The sequence below is a fragment of the Plodia interpunctella genome, chromosome 27 (genome assembly GCF_027563975.2).
Source record: "Plodia interpunctella isolate USDA-ARS_2022_Savannah chromosome 27, ilPloInte3.2, whole genome shotgun sequence".
Lineage (NCBI taxonomy): Eukaryota > Metazoa > Arthropoda > Insecta > Lepidoptera > Pyralidae > Plodia > Plodia interpunctella.
In genome coordinates this window covers 2,928,586-2,948,015 of record NC_071320.1, presented here as the reverse complement: position 1 = coordinate 2,948,015, position 19,430 = coordinate 2,928,586, and the positions used below count along the sequence as shown (strand labels likewise).

The 19,430-nt window shown below is 35.0% G+C and overlaps 1 protein-coding gene and 2 non-coding genes across 4 annotated transcripts; 1 reads left to right on the top strand and 2 right to left on the bottom strand.

Annotated features, from left to right (window-relative positions):
- Nucleotides 1–1,544: 1,544 nt before the first annotated feature.
- LOC128681522 (balbiani ring protein 3-like) lies at nucleotides 1,545–17,592 on the bottom strand. Of its 2 annotated transcripts, none has more exons than XM_053765490.2 (6): nucleotides 17,324–17,592; nucleotides 16,377–16,545; nucleotides 15,502–15,613; nucleotides 13,311–13,382; nucleotides 12,327–12,484; nucleotides 1,545–5,947 (listed from the first exon to the last, which is right to left on the bottom strand). In XM_053765490.2, the coding sequence occupies exons 1-6, from the start codon at nucleotides 17,340–17,342 to the stop codon at nucleotides 1,909–1,911; spliced, it is 4,569 nt and encodes a 1,522-aa protein (XP_053621465.1). In that variant the 5' UTR covers nucleotides 17,343–17,592; the 3' UTR covers nucleotides 1,545–1,908. The 2 variants fall into 2 exon arrangements, with proteins under 2 accessions (XP_053621465.1, XP_053621466.1); XM_053765491.1 differs by lacking the exon at nucleotides 1,545–5,947 and adding an exon at nucleotides 6,281–8,636.
- On the bottom strand, nucleotides 13,715–13,788 carry TRNAN-GUU (transfer RNA asparagine (anticodon GUU)). Its single transcript has one exon. It is a non-coding gene; the product is annotated as a tRNA-Asn (tRNA).
- TRNAN-GUU (transfer RNA asparagine (anticodon GUU)) lies at nucleotides 15,086–15,159 on the top strand. Its single transcript has one exon. It is a non-coding gene; the product is annotated as a tRNA-Asn (tRNA).
- Nucleotides 17,593–19,430: the final 1,838 nt, after the last annotated feature.

Below are 19,430 nucleotides of genomic sequence, written 5' to 3'. Positions count from 1 at the left end.
TTTGAATGTTTTTGCTATTATCCATTATTTTTGGACCATTTCGATGTTTTTTTTTTGCACAGTTTTATTGTATGTAGTACTAGTCACTTGTTGATACGTATTAAAACTAGGAAACGTCACTTAAACTATTTTTGCGAATAAAGTAAACACAGACGTATATTAGGAACCGTTGCTCGCGGCGGGGGAGCGCGGGGACCTAATCATCAATCATGGCAATGTTTGCCTGTGTAAGTATATCGTATAACTAGCAACTCGGCCCGGCTTTGCGCGGTCATATCTGCTGAAACAAACAACAGTGAAAACTGCACCAAAATCCGTTGCGTAGTTTAAAAGAAGACACCGTAGAAAAAAGTTCGAAAAGAAGATTTCAGAGGTCTATCAGCAAATTCTACAATTTGGTGAAGACTAATAAAATGCCACGGATACAGTCTCATGTATATAAATTACTTAGCTATACGTCTGTTTGTTAGTGATTTTCTAAAAGCCTGTTTTGTGTCCCTCTGCTAAATTGTAAAATAAAAAAAACTTACGTAATTTTGCCAACCCTATATTACAAATTCGTTGCAAACAATAAAATCGATGCAAAGTTGCTTTGTTTTGTTACACTAATTATCCGGTGGTGTGTGCCAACGATCAGAGCTATGCGATCGTAAAAGTTTGCTCTATTTTGGCTTAGACATTGTCTAGACTATGACCTCGCGGTTCTAGACCTAACTTTTGAAATTCTTGTTAAATAGCTACTACAAAATAATAAAAAAAAACTGGTTGCACTCCGAGAGTGCCGGCAAAAGTGAAAACTGAACATTAACGTTGTGCATTTTTGAAACGTCTTACGAATTTTCGCTCAGATCACGTGTCCTGACGCGAGTTTAACATTTTTTACCCTATCACAAAATGTGCACAACGCCGCTAAAGAAGTTTTCACTTCAATAATTTATGAATGTAAAAATTTATTGAAAAATGCTCAAAAAGTCTAATGCATTATGGTAAATGAAACATGAATGTTAGTTTAGCAACAAAAGTGGGGCAGGCTCTCTCTCGCTTCCTCATCTTCACATTATTCAGGCTGCGTTCGGGGCTATGACACTAAGAAGCCCGGGCTTAGGGTAAAAATAACCTTAATTTTTTTAAGATTCGGCCACATGCCTGTCGACTCTCATAGGGAATGCTATCATGTCCTATCAGCTGCCTAGGCTATGTGTCACTTGGTTACGCCATCCAGTCCTGTTCTAGCGCAGAACCGGTCACAAAGGTGAATGAGGAGGTACCTCAGAACCATTATAGGACCAAGATATTAAAATACCAATAAGCAAAAGTTGCAATATTACTAAATCTTTTTAGAGCCTTATGACTAGGAGACATACAATATACGTAGCACGCTACTAACGTCCTGATGCCGTCTCTTTTTCCCATATTGTGCATGCAGCGTGTAAAAAAAAGAGAGTACGTGTGGACGCAATGACGTGCTACGTGTTTTTTGTATTGTGGTAGCTCCGCTTTTATCTACATGAGGGAATTATAGACACAATGAAGAATTAAAAATGAATGTTTAAAATATCAATTTATTAGTGCCAAAAACTGTATCTATTGTCTTTAAAGCTTATCACAAAGTTTTGAAGAGAATCGGAATACCTAATTAATGTCAAAAATATATGGCTTTAATGTGAAAATAAAAGTGATTAGGTATTATGATTGTTACAAAGAAAATTCCATGGCTCAATTTATTATTAGATTCTACCATCATTTTCCCCATACATACCATAATTTTTCCAGATACATTTGAGAAATGACAGAAGAGGATAGCGTATTCGATAAGAGATCTATGCTCCTCTGTAGACAGAGACAGGCTGAAAATACGGTGATGATCGTAGCTTACAATGATCTGTTGATCATCCCGTCGTAATGTCCTTAATGACGACAAGTTAAATAGCTATCAGACGTGCATGTACAAGTTTTGCCTTGCTTCTTTTTCTGCGGCGGCGGTGCAAAGTTACTGATAGTTCTAACATCGTATCTGTTCGATACTGCCGTCATTGTACTAGCATCCTTCATTTTAGGACAGTAACTGCATTCGCTGATATTATCTCTGGGCGATGCAGCTGCATCTTTTGAAGGGCAACTGGGTTTTGGCGGAGCGCACACAGGACACTGCTCTTCTTTATTCTCGTTTTTCGATGTATCTGGGCAACAACTTTTACTGCCAACGCCAACGTCGCAGCATGAGTTTGAATAATTTGACGATTTGATTTCTCTCTCATCACTGCAAGCAGCGCAAGTATTAGTACTCTTGCTCGAAGTTGGCTTTTTGTTCATCCCAGCCATGAACTTGGCAACAGCTAGTTTCACTTCACACATTTGACACAGAGATTCAGCTGATTGTACTGACTTTTTCTTCGGCAAACTTTCTTTCGAATAACCGGGTTCTTCGTCGAAATCGCACTTATGTTTCGGTGGATCCTTTCTCTTCGGTTTTGAGTAATCGAAGACTGATGCGCATTTTTCTTGAGAACAAACTGGACACAACTTCTTCTTACTATATTTGGAGGGCACTATTATGTGAGGTTTCTCGTTCTCTTCAGAGCGTGTGTTTAATGCTGTTGAGACAGACACATCTTTAGTACATTTGGGGCTTTTTGTTTCACAGCATTCGCTGTCTGATTCTTTATTTTTTCGCTTTTTATCATTAGTAGAAGTGTGAGATTTTTTGCTTATCGCGTCAGAGGAAGCTTTTATTTTAACAGATGTAGCAGATTTGGACGGTTTTTGATCAGTTTGGCAAGCTTGACAAACCGACGCAGCAGACGGTATTGTGGCATATGAAGTTGTCGGTTCAAAATTACAGCACGGCGTTTTTATTTCTATCACGTCGGTTGCTTGCGTTGATTTACATGCAGTACATGGTTGTTTCGAGCCTCCATCTGTTTTCTCCTTTTTATTATTCGTTTTGCTATCTCCTTTAACTTTACATTTGGGACATTTGCTTTGATCACCATCTCCTGTTTTTTTACCTTTTTCTTTACATTTACACTTATTTTTTGACTCGTGTAAATTATCTTCAAATGAAAATCCTCCGTAGTTTTTCTTTTCTTTCTCACTGTTTTTATTTTTACCACAAGTACACTTTGATTGGTCTGCATTCCCTTCGTTTTGCTTTGCGTTTGAACATTTACATTTACTTTTCTTTTCGTGTAAATTATTTTCAAAAGATAAACCTCCGTATGTCTTTTTATTGTTGGTATCTTTAGATGAATTTTTGGCTTGACATTTTGGACATGATGATTTAGGAGTTTGTTTCTGTGATGAGTCTATTGCCGCACAGTGAGGACATTTATTAGCTGATTGTTTTGACGATATTTCGTCTATTTTTGTTTTGGTTTTAGATATACAACTGGAACATAATTTGGTACTTGATTTTGTATCATTGTTATCTTTACATTGTTGGCATTCACTTGACGAATCTAGTTCTTTCGCCGACTGATCATTGGTTTTACATTTAGGACATGAATTTGAACTTTGTTTTTTAGTGTTTTCCTTTGCCTTACATCGTGGACAACCATCCGATTTTTCAGCCTTTTCTTTGCCCTTACATGAACATGAACTTTTGGATTCTTTTGCCTTTTCTTCGGCTTCGCATTGTGCACATGAATTTGAAGCCTTTTTTGCTTCTTTAGCTTTACATGAACAAGAACTTTTAGATTCTTTTGCTTTTTCTTTAGCCTCGCAATGAGGACATGAATTTGATGCCTTTTTTTCTTCTTTGGTCTTGCATGAACACGAACTTTTAGATTCTTCAGCCTCGCAATGAGGACATGAATTTGATGCCTTTTTTGTTTCTTTAACCTTACACGAACACGAACTTTTAGATTCTTCAGCCTCGCAATGAGGACATGAATTTGATGCCTTTTTTGTTTCTTTAACCTTACACGAACACGAACTTTTAGATTCTTCAGCCTCGCAATGAGGACATGAATTTGATGCCTTTTTTTCTTCTTTGGTCTTGCATGAACACGAACTTTTAGATTCTTCAGCCTCGCAATGAGGACATGAATTTGATGCCTTTTTTGTTTCTTTAACCTTACACGAACACGAACTTTTAGATTCTTCAGCCTCGCAATGAGGACATGAATTTGATGCCTTTTTTGTTTCTTTAACCTTACACGAACACGAACTTTTAGATTCTTCAGCCTCGCAATGAGGACATGAATTTGATGCCTTTTTTGTTTCTTTAACCTTACACGAACACGAACTTTTAGATTCTTCAGCCTCGCAATGAGGACATGAATTTGATGCCTTTTTTGTTTCTTTAACCTTACACGAACACGAACTTTTAGATTCTTCAGCCTCGCAATGAGGACATGAATTTGATGCCTTTTTTGTTTCTTTAACCTTACACGAACAAGAACTTTTAGATTCTTCAGCCTCGCAATGTGGACATGAATTTGATGCCTTTTTTGATACTTTAGACTTACACGAACACGAACTTTTAGATTCTTTTGCCTTTTTATTCGCACAATGTGGACATGAGTCCGAAGATTTTTTTGCTTCTTTAGCCATACATGAACATGACTTTTGGGATTTCTTGGCCTTTTCTTTTGCTTCACATTGTGGACATGACGTCGAGGATTTTTTGGATTCTTTCATCTTACATGAACATGTACTTGTAGATTTTTTAGCCTTTTCTTTAGCTGCACATGAACATAAACTTTTACTCTCAGAACTTTGTTCGTCAGAATCATCAGATGATTCTTGAGATGCACTGTTTGATATGTTAGAAGAATCTTTAGAGCAGCACGAGCATAAGTCGGGACTTTCTTTACCTTTTTTTGTTTTGCCACCTGTTTCACTAGACTGAAGGATTATTTTTATACTACAACCACTACGACTTTTTCCTTGATTATCATTTTCATTACTAGATGTTTTATTTTGTACAACTGGAGCTGAGACGCAGTTTCGTGGAACTATGCCGATATTTAGCCCACTAGTAGAGCAACATTGGTCTTTGGTAACTGCTTTTTTTTGTCCAGTGTCTTTTAAATTTTGTGATGAGCAACAACTTGTTAAACAATAACCAGACTCAATAATAATATCTGAATAAGAAGTTTCTGTGTGGCAAGATGCTTTATCTATTTCAGGATTCAACTGAGTTTTTGTTTTTGCTGAAAGGTTATCTTTAATTTTAATATTATGATCTATTGGCGGTTGAGGAGTTACTGTTTTTTTTATCGTAGTAACTTCTTCATGAACAGTCATCGTGCCGTCATCATTTCTATGCTTTTTGATCTTCACTATCTTTTTAAAATGAGTTGCGTTATCGCTAGATGTCCGCGGAGTTGGGTCATTATTATTCTCTGAGTTATTACTATCCAATTGTAAATTTTTACTTGATTTCTTATTTGATGGACAACATCTATGAACTGGCGTGTCTGCTTCTTCGATACCGGTATAATTACATTGTGTTACTGTCATAATGATAAATGTAGTTGGGCTGTCTCCTCTAGCCTGTGCAAGCTGAGATACAACTTCTGTCAATCTAGAAAAGCGTTCATTTGTTTTTTTCTTATCTTTTATAGATAATTTTGCTTGTAATCCACATGTCATTTCTATTTGATTGATTTGATCTCCGCCACTTTTTATACATTGATTCAAGCTTGTAAGGTAGTTCTTATTTCGTTTTTCTTTGGATTGTTCCAATATTTTGTTCTTTTTATTTCTAGAGATTATTTCTTGATATAATATTCTTGACATAGTTATGCAAATACTATTATTGTAATTAAAATAGATCAAATCAAATCCGAAGCAACTAATACTAACATGTTTATGTAAATGCATTGAGATTTTTATCGTCTCTATAACTGTAATTTTACAGAATAAATCTTGCATATTGTTGTGGAATTCATTGGTGATTACCTCACGCAGAATAGTAAACAAACTAGTCTTGAAACATTCCCTGTGAAAATAAAATAAATATCTATAATGGTTTCTGATATCTGATCCGATAATAATTATTTACTTTTGTTAATAAGATATTCAAAATTTATTTTAAAATTACATTTTCAATAGTCTATTATTCTCATATAGAGGTAATCACTCTAGTAAAGTCACTTTTTTAATATTAAGCTCAGAAACTCACCCTTTCACAGTTCAGCTCTATTTTATATTTTCTAATTATTTCATTACGATAAAAAAATAGCATAATGTGGTGCATTTTGTTTTAATATAAACATTACTTTTATCAAGCTAAAAAGCTTGACGCAATGTTAAATCAAATAAGTCATTTTAAGTAAAAGATTTAATAAAATATTGTAAAAGTCTAATTATGTTACAAACTGAATTCGGGATATATACACAAACTTGTTGTAGATTCAGGTTCCTGTGGGTCGGCTAAAAATAATATTTGTGAAGGATTTCTCACAAAAAGTACTTGGGGATTAAAAGAAATGCTTTGTTTAAAGCGAGGACTATTTAATGATGACACTCTCAACATTTGCTCAGATTTTGACCTCTTGGACATATTTCTGAAACCCATCTGATTTTGGTTGGGTGTCAAACAAACACCAACATCGTATGAATCACAGGAGAAATCGTCATGGTCTATATTTGTCTCGTCTGGATCATGTTTAACTTTCTTTATTGTCGTGACCTCCCTTTCCTCTCTTATATCTCCTGTTTCAGTCCTGTAGCGTGTTATTTTAGTTATTGTTCTGACTTTCTTTTCAAACAATCCAAGATTTCCTGCAATGTCTTCATCTGCCGGTGTATCTGCACATTCCCCGCAATCTGTGCAATCAGTACATTCTGTTTCTTCTAATTCTAAATAGCCATCACACGGTTTATCTTTTACATTATTTCCAATGCATATTTCTTTAAAATCTATTAGTCCACCTTCTCCACAAGTATTACAAGAAGGAGAGGGCAAAGATGTGTCTAGCTCTTCGACGTCACTTTCAATGATGCATTTTTCTTCATCCAATATTTCCTTACATTTCTCACACAGTTCTTGGCTTTCGTCAGATCGACACATGCATAGTTCATTGCATGTAGGAGATAATATCAAATTGCCTTCGGAACACAAAGGATCATTTTCTTTGAAATCTAGCTTGTTTTTAGTATCTTCACAAGTCCTCAAAAAGTCCGCAATGCTAACAGATATTAAGCCTTGTTCTTGTAAATTTTCAATTAGTTGTATCACCCCTTGGATATCACTTCGAAGTTTCTGTACAGATTTTTGCCCTTCTGAACTTTCTACAGTTTTTGATCCAAGACGTGATTTAAAAGTTTCACAAGATTTTATAAAATTCTCCACACTTTCCGAAATTAACCCTTGTTCTTTGGCTTCTTTCGTCGATTTTACCGCATCGTTTATTTGGTCTATTAATCTTGTAACATGGTCGCACTTGTGATCACAAGTCTTTTCCGTTTTTTGCTGTTCCAATTTCATTTTAAAGTCTTTGCATGACGATAAGAAATTTTCTATACTGGCTGTCCTAACACCATCTCGTTTTATTGCTGTAGTAATCGATTCTAATTTAGAAATGTGGCTTTTCAAGTGATCTAGTTTTTGGTTCTTAGGGTTGACTTCCTTTGCATAACATTCTAACTTCGATTTAGTCACATTGCAAACTTTTGAAAAATCATCCACGCTCCCTTTTAATAAACCTTCTTCTTTGTATCCAGCAATACATTGCATTATATCATCGATTTCCTTCGTAAGTTTCACAAAATTACTTCTAGCATTCTGGTCTAACGGTGCAGTTCCTAAATTTTTGATAGCAACATTAATTTTTTCATCCACGTTTTCACAATTCTGAATGAAATTCTCTATGCTCGGTGATAAAAATGTAATATTTCTGAGTTCCCTGGTTATCTCTATTACCTCACGTATATGGCTTTTCAAATGTTCAAAGTCTGTTGCTAATTTAGAATTTGTTTCAGGTATTTTTTCTGTTTTAGCAAAAAGATCTAGTCTAAGTTTAGCATCTTTACACAACTTTAAAACATCGTTCATATTTAAAGCCCCTGTATCTGTATTAGCTACATCTTCTCCTAAAGTAATAGTATCATTAAGCATTTTTTTCAATTGCTGTAATTTTGATTCTGAACCTACGTCTCCAAGCGATAAATGAAAAGGTGTTTCTTCTGTCTTCGAACAAGGTTTAGTATCGACACAGCATATAGGTTTATACAAATCTTTTCGTGATTCAAGTAAAGGTTCATGTACTGCTATTAATTCTGACGGTTTATCTATATAAGACTGTTGAGTCATATGCGGACATTCTATTGGCTGAGGAGATGGTGTTGGTAATGGTATCGATATTGGTTCTGAAATTTTTTCGACTACTTTTTCAGGTGGACGAGGTTCTTCAATTATCACACGTTGTACTTTTTCTTCTTCTTCTTCAAGTTTATCAACATCATGTTTTTCAGTGAGTGGCTGGTCACAAATAGGACAATTTTTTTCAGAAACACCTTTCTCTTTTTCTTTTTCCTTTAGCTTGTCCCTTTTCTTTTTTTTAAACTGTTGTACTTTTTTGATTCTGTGTAATTCTTCCCTGGCTATTTCTTCGAGTTCTAGTATTATATATTTCATTGTTATTGTTGTTTTCGGTATAACAAGTTTGTTTATGACGTTCAATCGTCTGTCAACAAAATATTTCTTTAAAACCATTATTATATTTCAGTACAAACTGCCGTTAGTCACCCTTTGCTTTTTAGGACCTTTTCTAAATAGTTATTTAAACATGTTTTCATGAGATATATACTCTGTTTTTAATAAATAGAAAATCGAATCTCGAATTTTTGTTTTATGTCTTAGATTAATGATATGTTTGATTTAATTACTTCTCAGTTTTTGTATTACGTTCACTTGTGTTTGACTTTGAAAATAATGATTGTCTCTTTGATTCAACTTCTTCAGACATTGTTGTTATAGTATCATCACTATTTTTCTCTTCCAGTTCACTAATATCATCGAATATACTAACATCTCTTTCACAGGTTTTTGAATCACATATTGCATCCACATATAACGATTTACAAGATAAGTCATCAAAACATATTATGTCATCATGAATGTCTATACAGGACACACAACATCTTTCTTGTGGATCGGACATAATTTCTTTACCTTTAATTACATCCGATTTTACAGACATGTTTGAATAACCTTGTGGCATTGTGACAAATAATATATTATTTCCGGATCCTAATGCAGTTGCACTAGGTTCAGTGTTAGAAATAGTATTTGTTTCTCTTCTTCTTTTTATTACTCTCCGTTGTTCAGATAGTGTGCCATCTTTATTTCTTACTTTAAGTAATCGTGTGATTACTTCTTCATCTGTTATAATTGTTCCTAAACATTCCTCGTTTGGTCTAGAATCTGGAACATCTGTATGCGATGGCTCTGGTGAATATTTTGGTTTGTTCCCTCGCTCTTCATTCTGCCTTTGACTGCAAACTTTGCATAACTTATCAGCAGATATATCAGAAGGTATAGGCGTAGGAATGGTTAGTTCTTCTAATTTCATCTTCATTTGCGATGCATTTTTTATGAAGGTTTCCATATTGTCCGCTAGCGATTTGTTCGCTATTTCTTTTGATAAATCAAGAATATTGCTCAATTGTTCCTTCATTGTCACCATTACCTCGAAGTCTGGTGGTGGCGGCTGCGGTGGTGGCGGTGGTTCGTTTAAATTCACGCCACACACGACACACCGTGTCCTTATATCCCCCATTTCTTTACAAACCTTGCAAACTTCTTTTTTCTTTTTCTTTTTATTCTTTTTACTTTGTATTATTTTCATTCTAAAGTGTTCTTCTCGTTCCTTTTCATCTAGTTCAGTTTTTATGAACGTAATAGTTACGTTTGCTCTTGGTATTATTAATTTATTGAGCACGTTCATTTTCCTGTTGAAATATTGACTCATTTAGATAATTATTTCGTCCAAACTGCCGATTCCTCTCTTTGTAAGGACTGTACGGTTTATTTTTATGTCACTTGCAAAGACATGTCGATCTCTTCTAAAAGCCAGATGTTTACTATTGATGGAATTTATTTTTTCTGGTATCAGTAAAGTTCTTCTTTTTATTTCACACAAGCTGCGCCGACGATGAACTCTAACGATAATATTTTTTGATACATATTTTTATTAAAATTCATGTAGGTACACGAAATACATACGGTAATTATATGCGGAGTATAAGAACACATTTGCTGCATTTCTTGAAAAAATCTCTTCCAAAACACTTTTATCATAATTTAAATCTTTGTTATTTTCACAATAATTTAGTAAATTTTAAATTGCTCTCCTAAAAGTTTGTGTGTTTGTTTATTTAGTTTTATTGAACAACAATTTATTTTTGTTATAAGTATCATCCTATGGTGATATCAATATCATAACTCTTGTTAATACATAATAATATAATACATACACATTGATGTATGTATTATATTAATATACCTTATCATATTTACCATAAAAGACAAAATATAAAAACAATTTATTATCATATTTTGTATGTATTTTTAAGATTTAAGTAATAGTTTGGGCTTCTTGATAATATTGCATTGATAATTCTATTTTTCCATAAATTTATAATGGAATAACAAATATTTTCGATAATTTTAAACAGGATCGTATGTGCTATTTTCATGTGTGTTATTCAATAATTATCGTAAAAGTATTTTCAGCGGCGTTAGGCCTATATATTTGTGTTTAAATTATGATTTTATATAACTAGTTTTAGATTTTATATACTAGCTCTGTTTATTTTTATCAAGATTCAATTTTTCCACGACTTTTCCGTTCAGTCCTTAGCGAAAGGGTGAGTTCATCGGCAGCTTGGGACTTTTCTACTAGAACTATATCAAAATCGGTCTGTTCAGTAAGAAATAGTCTTAGGAGGATTACTTAATTGAAAAGATTATTCAATTTTAATAAAATATCAAAATAAAATATTATTGTTATAAATATTTTTCATATTACAATCAAATCCAGTATAATTTATATGTCCTCCTCAGAATGTTTCTTGTATTATTTTAATCTCATATCTATTTATCTATATCCAAGCTAGTGTCCCAACAGTGTGGACGTTAAAATGGCTGATGATACGAGTACTTATGAAATTGCATCAGTAGTGCCCATATTTTAACCTAGAGTAGCCATTTATACATACAAACATTACGTCAACTCCGTTCTTTTCTTACAAGTCTTAATATACATATAAACAATATTACCATATCTTTTTAGTATTACACAGCAACATAATTTAAAGAAAACACTTTTTTAAAAATCACTTTCGTGGTTGATAAATGTTTAATTATACAATGTACTACCTTATGTCCGCGGCTTCAAATTACATCTATGCAAAATTTCAAGAAGATTGTTTGAGTAGGTAAAGCGTGAAGACGTAACAAACAATTTCCACATTTATAATATTACTTAGGATAGGTTTGAACTGACATTATTTTAAATAAAATTCAACAATAAGTAGGTAGATTGTTTACATGTTAGGCCTAGTACGAAAAAAATGGAGTTTATAATAGTGAATAGTTTTGTCACTCCACAGGTTGACTTTTTATATTTACATTGGCAACATTTTGTCTACATGCTCAGTCCATGATTCTGAACAACTTTTAGTATGGCGGTAACTCCCAAATCGCGATAAAAAAATCAACTGTTCTATACAAAATTGGAAAATTCATGGATCAGCTGATTTTTTTTTCGCGATTTCAATGTTGCTTCCATAAGAAAATTTGTTCAGTACCATCGACTGAGCATGTAGATAAAATAATGCCAATTTATAAGAAATCAACCTGTATGTTAATCCACGGAGTTGATCAGGCGTGTGATGAAATCATTTCACCATACAGCTACACCATTACAAGTATATATGAGTACCACTATATGAGTCTTATGCACAGATTCAAAAAGTGCTTTTTCTATGGAACATTCATTTTTTCACTTGTCAACTACTGTAATAATTTATAAACAATGGTGAGTTCAATTGATGATGAATTCAAAACATAAAATTGGAGAAAACTGATGAATTTAACTTCAAAAACGCGTGAGACGGTACAAGGGAAGACGCTAAAAAGGTTTCATTCGCTCATTATAGAGATGCGCACAATACGTCGTAAGCGACGTCCCTCCATAACCACTTTCGCGGACGCACGATTGATTTTTCAATCGTAACAATTAAACTTATATTGTGTCTCGTCGAGCGTCCACGAAAGTGATGACGTCTCATATTTTCTCCGATTTAACCATACGCATGGTCAACTCCATGTGTTCCCATAGTGAATAATCAAAAAAATTATGAGGACTTACTTCGTGGCCGCTTTATGCACGGCTTCGACGAGAGCAAAGCTTGTTCGTAGTTCCGCCATTTTTATCATCAATTTGAGCAATTGAATCCAGAACCTTTTCGTTTCTTCTATCATCTCGCCGCCCTGCCCTAGACCTAGATAATCGTATGCCGTGTCCGTCTGTAAAATTAAGTGCCCCGTTAGCATTTTTGAGATATAAACATGGTCTTTACATCCGTCGATAACAGGTATCATGTCTATCTGTATGTCATTCCGTGGCCTCGTCTCAGTCAAACGGATAAACCGGGTTTTGATCTAATTTTCTTATTTGAAAGAGCATTTAATCGACAGTGTTCTAAGCTATGTTTGGACAATGTGCGTTTAGCTGTTTGAAAACAGATGGCAGCTATGGTAGAGTTGATAAAACTAAATCGCGTTGTGGACATTCACAAAATTGGACACAAAATTTACAATCTCCAACAGATCTTTAGGCATCACACAATGTATTCCTCTTATTAATTTCACAAATTAAAATTTAAAATCGTAGCTCATCCCGTAGAAAATACAGGCCAGGTTGATCGTGTCTAAATTGTGTGATATTTTTGTCTGCCTGTCGTTATTTTCCATAGAGACAACAACAACATGGAGAGCTTCAAAAATGGCGCGAAATGATACGATACGTTGCGCCTGTGACACGCCTGATGTTGAACGCGTTCATAGTAAGCGGTGACCGCTCAACATCAAGCGAGACGCTCGCCTGTTTTGCTGCGAGTTTAAATAGATCCTGAATTTTCATTGGTCGGTTTCTGGTTTAAATTAATCTCGTCAGGTTATGGGCCCAGGATCCTTGCAACATTGTATCACATATTAGAAAATACTTCAAATAATAACATCATCATTTATTATACTAACGGCTCGTCCTGGCCTCGCTCGCATAACAATTAATAAATAGCAAAATAGTAGGAAGTATAACTTTTGGTGCAAATTAATTTTAAAACTTTCTAACCTCCACAATAAAATACTCTATAATCCGAACGCCAGTAATAGTCTTGGTATGAGATGCCACAGTGACGCTGGCCTGCAATCAGAAACGATTTATATCAATAACAATACTATGATATGGTATGGGAGACATATTCGATCTAAAATCACTCTGGAAAACTTTTTTTTGACAAAGATTTTGATTTTTATCTTGACGGGATAATAATATATCTTATAATAAAAAGACATTTAGAGGTATTGAGTTACATTAAAACTCAAACTCGTGGAAAAAACGTCGCTGTTCATGTCAGCTTTGTAATGTTGTACCTACTTCGAGGTTGCTGGTCTTAAAAATAACAATAATAATCTTAATCTTAATATGTATTAAGTCTTAATAATGTATTATAATATAAGCAATAACAAAATATTCGCCCCCGGGTGGGCTTGAACCACCAACCTTTCGGTTAACAGCCGAACGCGCTAACCAATTGCGCCACGGAGGCTGATGAACGAATATACGAATTAAAGTAATTCTTTTATCGATAACAATACGTGACCAAGATTTGTGACGTGTCAGGTACTTATCAATTAACTTATCGTTTATTGTGATTGATAATTTATGGTAAGACCTACTAGCTTTTGCCTGCGGCTTCGCTCGCGGCAATTTCCCAAGGGAACATTTATTTTTCCGGGATGAAAGGTCCCTATGGCCTTCTCCATACTTGCAAACTACGTGTATGCGAATTTTCAAAAAGATTAGTTGAGTAGAAAGAGCGTGAAGAAATAACATTGTTGATTTGTGTCATATAGCATATATAACTTGGCATGTGCAGATAGATAGTGATAATATGACTTCTTATCGGGGACACAAAGAGTTCCACAAGAGAAGAAGGGGTAAGAGTAAGAGCCAATTGAATAGCACCAAACGGTTCCGTTTAGAGCACCGATCAGTGTTCAGGTGCTATTTTGAGAGATAATTAAAATATTTTTCACATAACACAGAAGGTTAATTAGTAGGGTGTGTCGTTAGTGAGCATTATAACCCCTTTTCAAGGATAAAAATTCATAAAATTTTGTATTTTATTTCCATAATAATCCAAAAAAAAATAGTCCCTATAATAAGTGATTACTTAGTTAGCTGCTGTACCATAAACTAAAATATTCCTCGAATAATAATATCATTGAAAAATGATGACGTTTTGGATATTGACACAGTTGTTACAAAGAGGTTACATTACAATACAAAATAGCAAACATATTTTTTTCAGAATTAAAACACTGTTATTATTAAGGATTATGATTTCACAATAAACAATACACAAGTTATCCATCGATATGATACTACTAGGTATACTATAAACGTAAAAAGTGTGTTTGTTTGTCCCTCTTTCACGTTGGAATAGAGCATTGTATTGTGGTAATTTTTGAAGGTACATAGTTGGAGAACTGGATGGTGACATAGGCTACTTTTTGCCGCGGGTGAAGTCGCGAGCGGCTATTTAAATATATTATAAACATTTTTAAAATATATTAACTACATTACATATCTATTTGGCAACAATTGGCTCACCTGAGAAGAAATGCCGAAAGAAACTTATTTGAACAGTGTTGGTCCCTATCATGCCAGAAGGGCTTACCATTATTGTTTCTTAAAAAAATGTTTTAATAATATATATATATATACATATATAACTCCCCTTCTGTCTATTATATACATATAGACAGAAGGGGAGGCCTTTACCCAGCATAATATATATGTATGTATATATATATATATATATTTTGCCACAACGCTCATCAGCCTCCGTGGCGCAATTGGTTAGCGCGTTCGGCTGTTAACCGAAAGGTTGGTGGTTCAAGCCCACCCGGGGGCGAGCTTTTTTTATTGGATAATATTTTTTCCAAATGTAAGTAAATATTTTAATAAAAAATAAGGGGTAAGAGTAAGAGCCAAACGGTTCAAATTAATTATTAAAAAGAAGTTTAAAGATATAAAAAAATTAGCTGTTAAGATTTTTAAAAATCTAAAATCTTACGCAAACTGTACGAGTATGTTCAGACAATTCATAATGAATAAGTAACATATTTTTAACAAAATGTGCGCTGACAATAGTAATAATTCTAAATGTATCAATTTATACGTTTAAATGGCTATTTGGTGATGAAAAAAAAATATAAATGGACTAACCTATAGATAAAACAAATAATGTACTAACCCATGATTGTATGTCCTCGATGACCATCTTGTTCAGATCGGGGAAGAAATATCTACATCTAGCCAGCATTATGAAGGCTTCCCTCATATCTTCAGCAAAGGTATCGTATAGGCTGGAAAGAAATGAAGTTTCCAAACAAAAAACCATGGCGTTTTTGTTTTAAACATAGGTACCACCAAACAGACACGTGGCCCATCTGATATCAAATGGTCACAGCCTATGAACGCCTGCGTAACCAGCGGTCTACTTTATGACCTATTTTTGCCACAGTACCCTGTAATCACACTGTCTCTCTCACCCTTTAGCCGATTATAATTAGGCATTCATAATTACATGTCATCTCGATGGCGAGACAAGTTGGTCCTATCTGTTAAATCTTTTACGTTGTTTCACGTAAATAATTCATTTCATTTCCCTTCAAACCGGAACACAACAATGCAAGCACTGCTGTTTGACGGCTGAAATTGTTGAGTTAGCGAATTGTTTTCTCCCGGTTTCTTCCCAGCTATGAAGAAACCGGGAGAAAACAATTCGCCACTCCTCGGTGCCCAGGGACCCGTGTCTTGCTTTTGTCCTCCACTTAGAATGATTCGGCATCTGGTATCCTTGACGACAGTTTAGTTCACTACTATTTATAAGACTACTTGCCAATAGATGGCGGTAGGTGGTCCTTTAGGCAACTTGGAATAAGATCTGACACCAGTGTTAGAAATCACATACTCGATAAAAAGACCATACTATTCTCTACACGAAATCGCGCGATGTAGGTCGATCAGTTTTCATTGAGTCCCATGAGATCCGTGCCGTGCCGTGCAGGGCCGTGTGAGATTGCCTACCTTATGGAAGGCAATTCTCAAGAGAGAGAAAAGACTAACGTTAGCAATTCAGCTGATATTCTCCTCAGTTCGGTGCCGGTCGCAATGCTGGTCCATTTCATCAGCTTTCGCCCCAAATGTCCCATGTGAAGACGATTCCGCATCTGCTGCAGGGAGACCAGCGACGGCATAACCGGGTAGCGCACCGCACCTGCCGTTGCCTCTTCATCTGTAATCGTCAATATTGATTAAAACTAGCTATTTTTTGCGGCAAATAGTAGCCCAGGTAACTCTCCAGCTCTCCAACTACCTTCACACTAAAAATCATCTCAATCCAATACTCCGTTTTGACATAAAGCCTATGTTTGACATCAGGTCATGTCAAAATCGGCCCAGCGGATTAGACGTGAAAGCTTGACAGATTGTCGATTTTATAATACTAGTATAGAAGTGTGGAATATGAACTTCATTGCGGCAAAAAATAGATTGTGACTCGACATCTTCACACCTAAATTACACATAAGGTTCTTTTTCTCCCAAAATTATTATGGATGAAGATAAAACACAGCTAGTAAAGCCGGGTCCGCTGCGTCATGTTTTGAACAGAACATTGTTCAAAAACATAAACAGACAACAACAATTTTACATTTTACAACGATGAAACACGTTCGGCCACGCCCCTTTTTTATGTTTTTGAACAATGTTCAGTTCAAAACATCGCGCAGCGGACCCGGCGACATACAAACGAATAAAGAATACTATATAGGTAGACATCGACATAATATCAGCCATTTTGCTCATACAAGGGAAACACGTATTAGAAACGCCGAAGATAAATGGTACAAAACACTGATATCTTCTGTCTCTCTTCGTTTGCCGGCTTGTACAAGGATAACTTTCGGCGACGGGCAGGCGTGTTGTGTATTTCTATCTCATGTGACTACGTTAACCGTTTGTCTGCAATTTTCTTTGTTTTTATAGGTTTTTACATAAAAAATTCTTCTCACCATCGTCATCAGCCAACATTGTTGTTTAAAATGTAAATAAATAGATATTTTGTGAAGCAATTTTATATTTTGTTACGTTCTTTTAGTGCTTTTGCCCTACATGGTATGTTAACTAATTTATTGTACAAGTAAATAAAGGCTTCTTTGTCGTGTTTACACATGTTTGCTATTTTAATTTGTTCTTTTATTGTGTTTTTCGTAATATTCACTGTATATCGAATCCATATTTTTCAGTTTTGTAAATGACACAGTTCTGTCTTTTTGATGTAGGTGCCTATGACTTTATTTTTCCAACTAAGAAGTTTCAGTTGTGATAATATTCTATTTGGTTTCAGTTACTGTTATTAGAAAAATAAACATACCTCTCGCAAAACAACAACCATAGATAAAATCTATGGTTGTTGTTCGTCTATTCTTTACGTGTTATCTGTTACGTTCAGAGCTTCTGGTGAAGAAAACCATCGTGAGGAAACCTGAACACTAATTGACATTTTAAGTTATATGTGTAAGTATAGGTAGATAATATGTGTGTATGCATCACAGATATTACATTGATTATGCATAGACGTCGATAGGTAGTCGTAAAACTCATATCAGATGCCTTTAAGCTACTTGAATAAAAATCTGACACCAGTGTGTTAGCAATAACTCACTCGAAGTAAGGAAATATTGTTTAGATATGTACCAATTGTGGGCATACTTTAATTTTAAGCCTGTCCACAAATTAATACCTTTTTGGATGAAATTCAGCTGATGATCGGTTGGCTGCCCAATCTAATGCCACGTACAAGGTAAACTTAAGTCTTATCTCTTAATATTAAGCTGGCTCGGTGTAATTACTCAAAATTGCAAGTTAACCTGATTTAAGACGCTTCTTAAGGCGCTTCGCACCCGCACATTAGCGGCAATATAATAAAATAAATATGAATAAATAGGTATATGAGGACAAATCACACAGATTGAGCTAGCCCCAAAGTAAGTTCGAGACTTGTGTTATGGGATACTAACTCAACGATACTATATTTTATAACAAATACATATATAGATAAACATCCAAGACCCGGATCAGACCAATCAGAAAAAGATCATTTACCATTTACCACTCGACCGGGGATCGAACCCGGGACCTCTCGGTTCAGAGGCAAGCACTCTACCACTGCGCCACCGAGGTCGTCAATATCTTTTATTTCTTGGCGAATATAAAAAACATTTTATTATCGACCGCCCGTCCCGACTTTACTCGGATAAAACATAATAATTTATACACCTGCCTCGGGAAGCACACTATCTATTGGTGAAAATAGCATGAAAATCCGTGCGGTGGTTTTTGAGTTTATGGCGAACAGACAGACAGACAGACGCGGCATAGGACTTTGTTTTATAATATGTAAGGAAAGGTTGCTACAACTAAATAAATACAACGTCACAGTCACAGTTGACTAAACGGATTTAGATGTCATCTGTGACTAAATTATGCAATGAAAAACTTTCATATTTTCTAATAAAATTCTTTATTAAGCTTGGCATTGTATGTGTTAAAATATATATTTTTTAGTTTTCACTAAAAACTAAAAGAAATTGATGAAATGTGTGGTCGCGATAGTGTGTGGGGAGAAAGCGCCTTAATTGTCTCGAAACTACCTGGAGGATGGGAATAAAATTTAGTTTATAACTAAGTACTTTATCTTCCTTACTGGGACCCGATTCTGATGCAATGAACAACCGGAGTAAATTTTGAAGCCCCACAAGATATAGAAACATCAGTGAAAATTATACAAAATGTTTTCAAAAATATAACAAAAAACAAACAACTGGGGGCTTACCATCATCTCTTAACGCGATCCACTTTACGACCTAAACTGAACTGCATCGCAAATTCGTACCATCGAGTTAATTTTTTGTATGAATGCGATTCATTTCAGGTTCCTAAATTGAACTGAGTTGCATTGGAACCGTTCTGTAAAAGTGGATGGTAGGCCTGCTGGACTGACCTAGTTCCATACCATAGATTTAGAAGGGCCCCGCTCCATATACTGTAGGTACATGGGACGCAATGAGACACGAGTTTACGGTAGCAACGTTTATTCAAGACTGACTGCTGTAGACA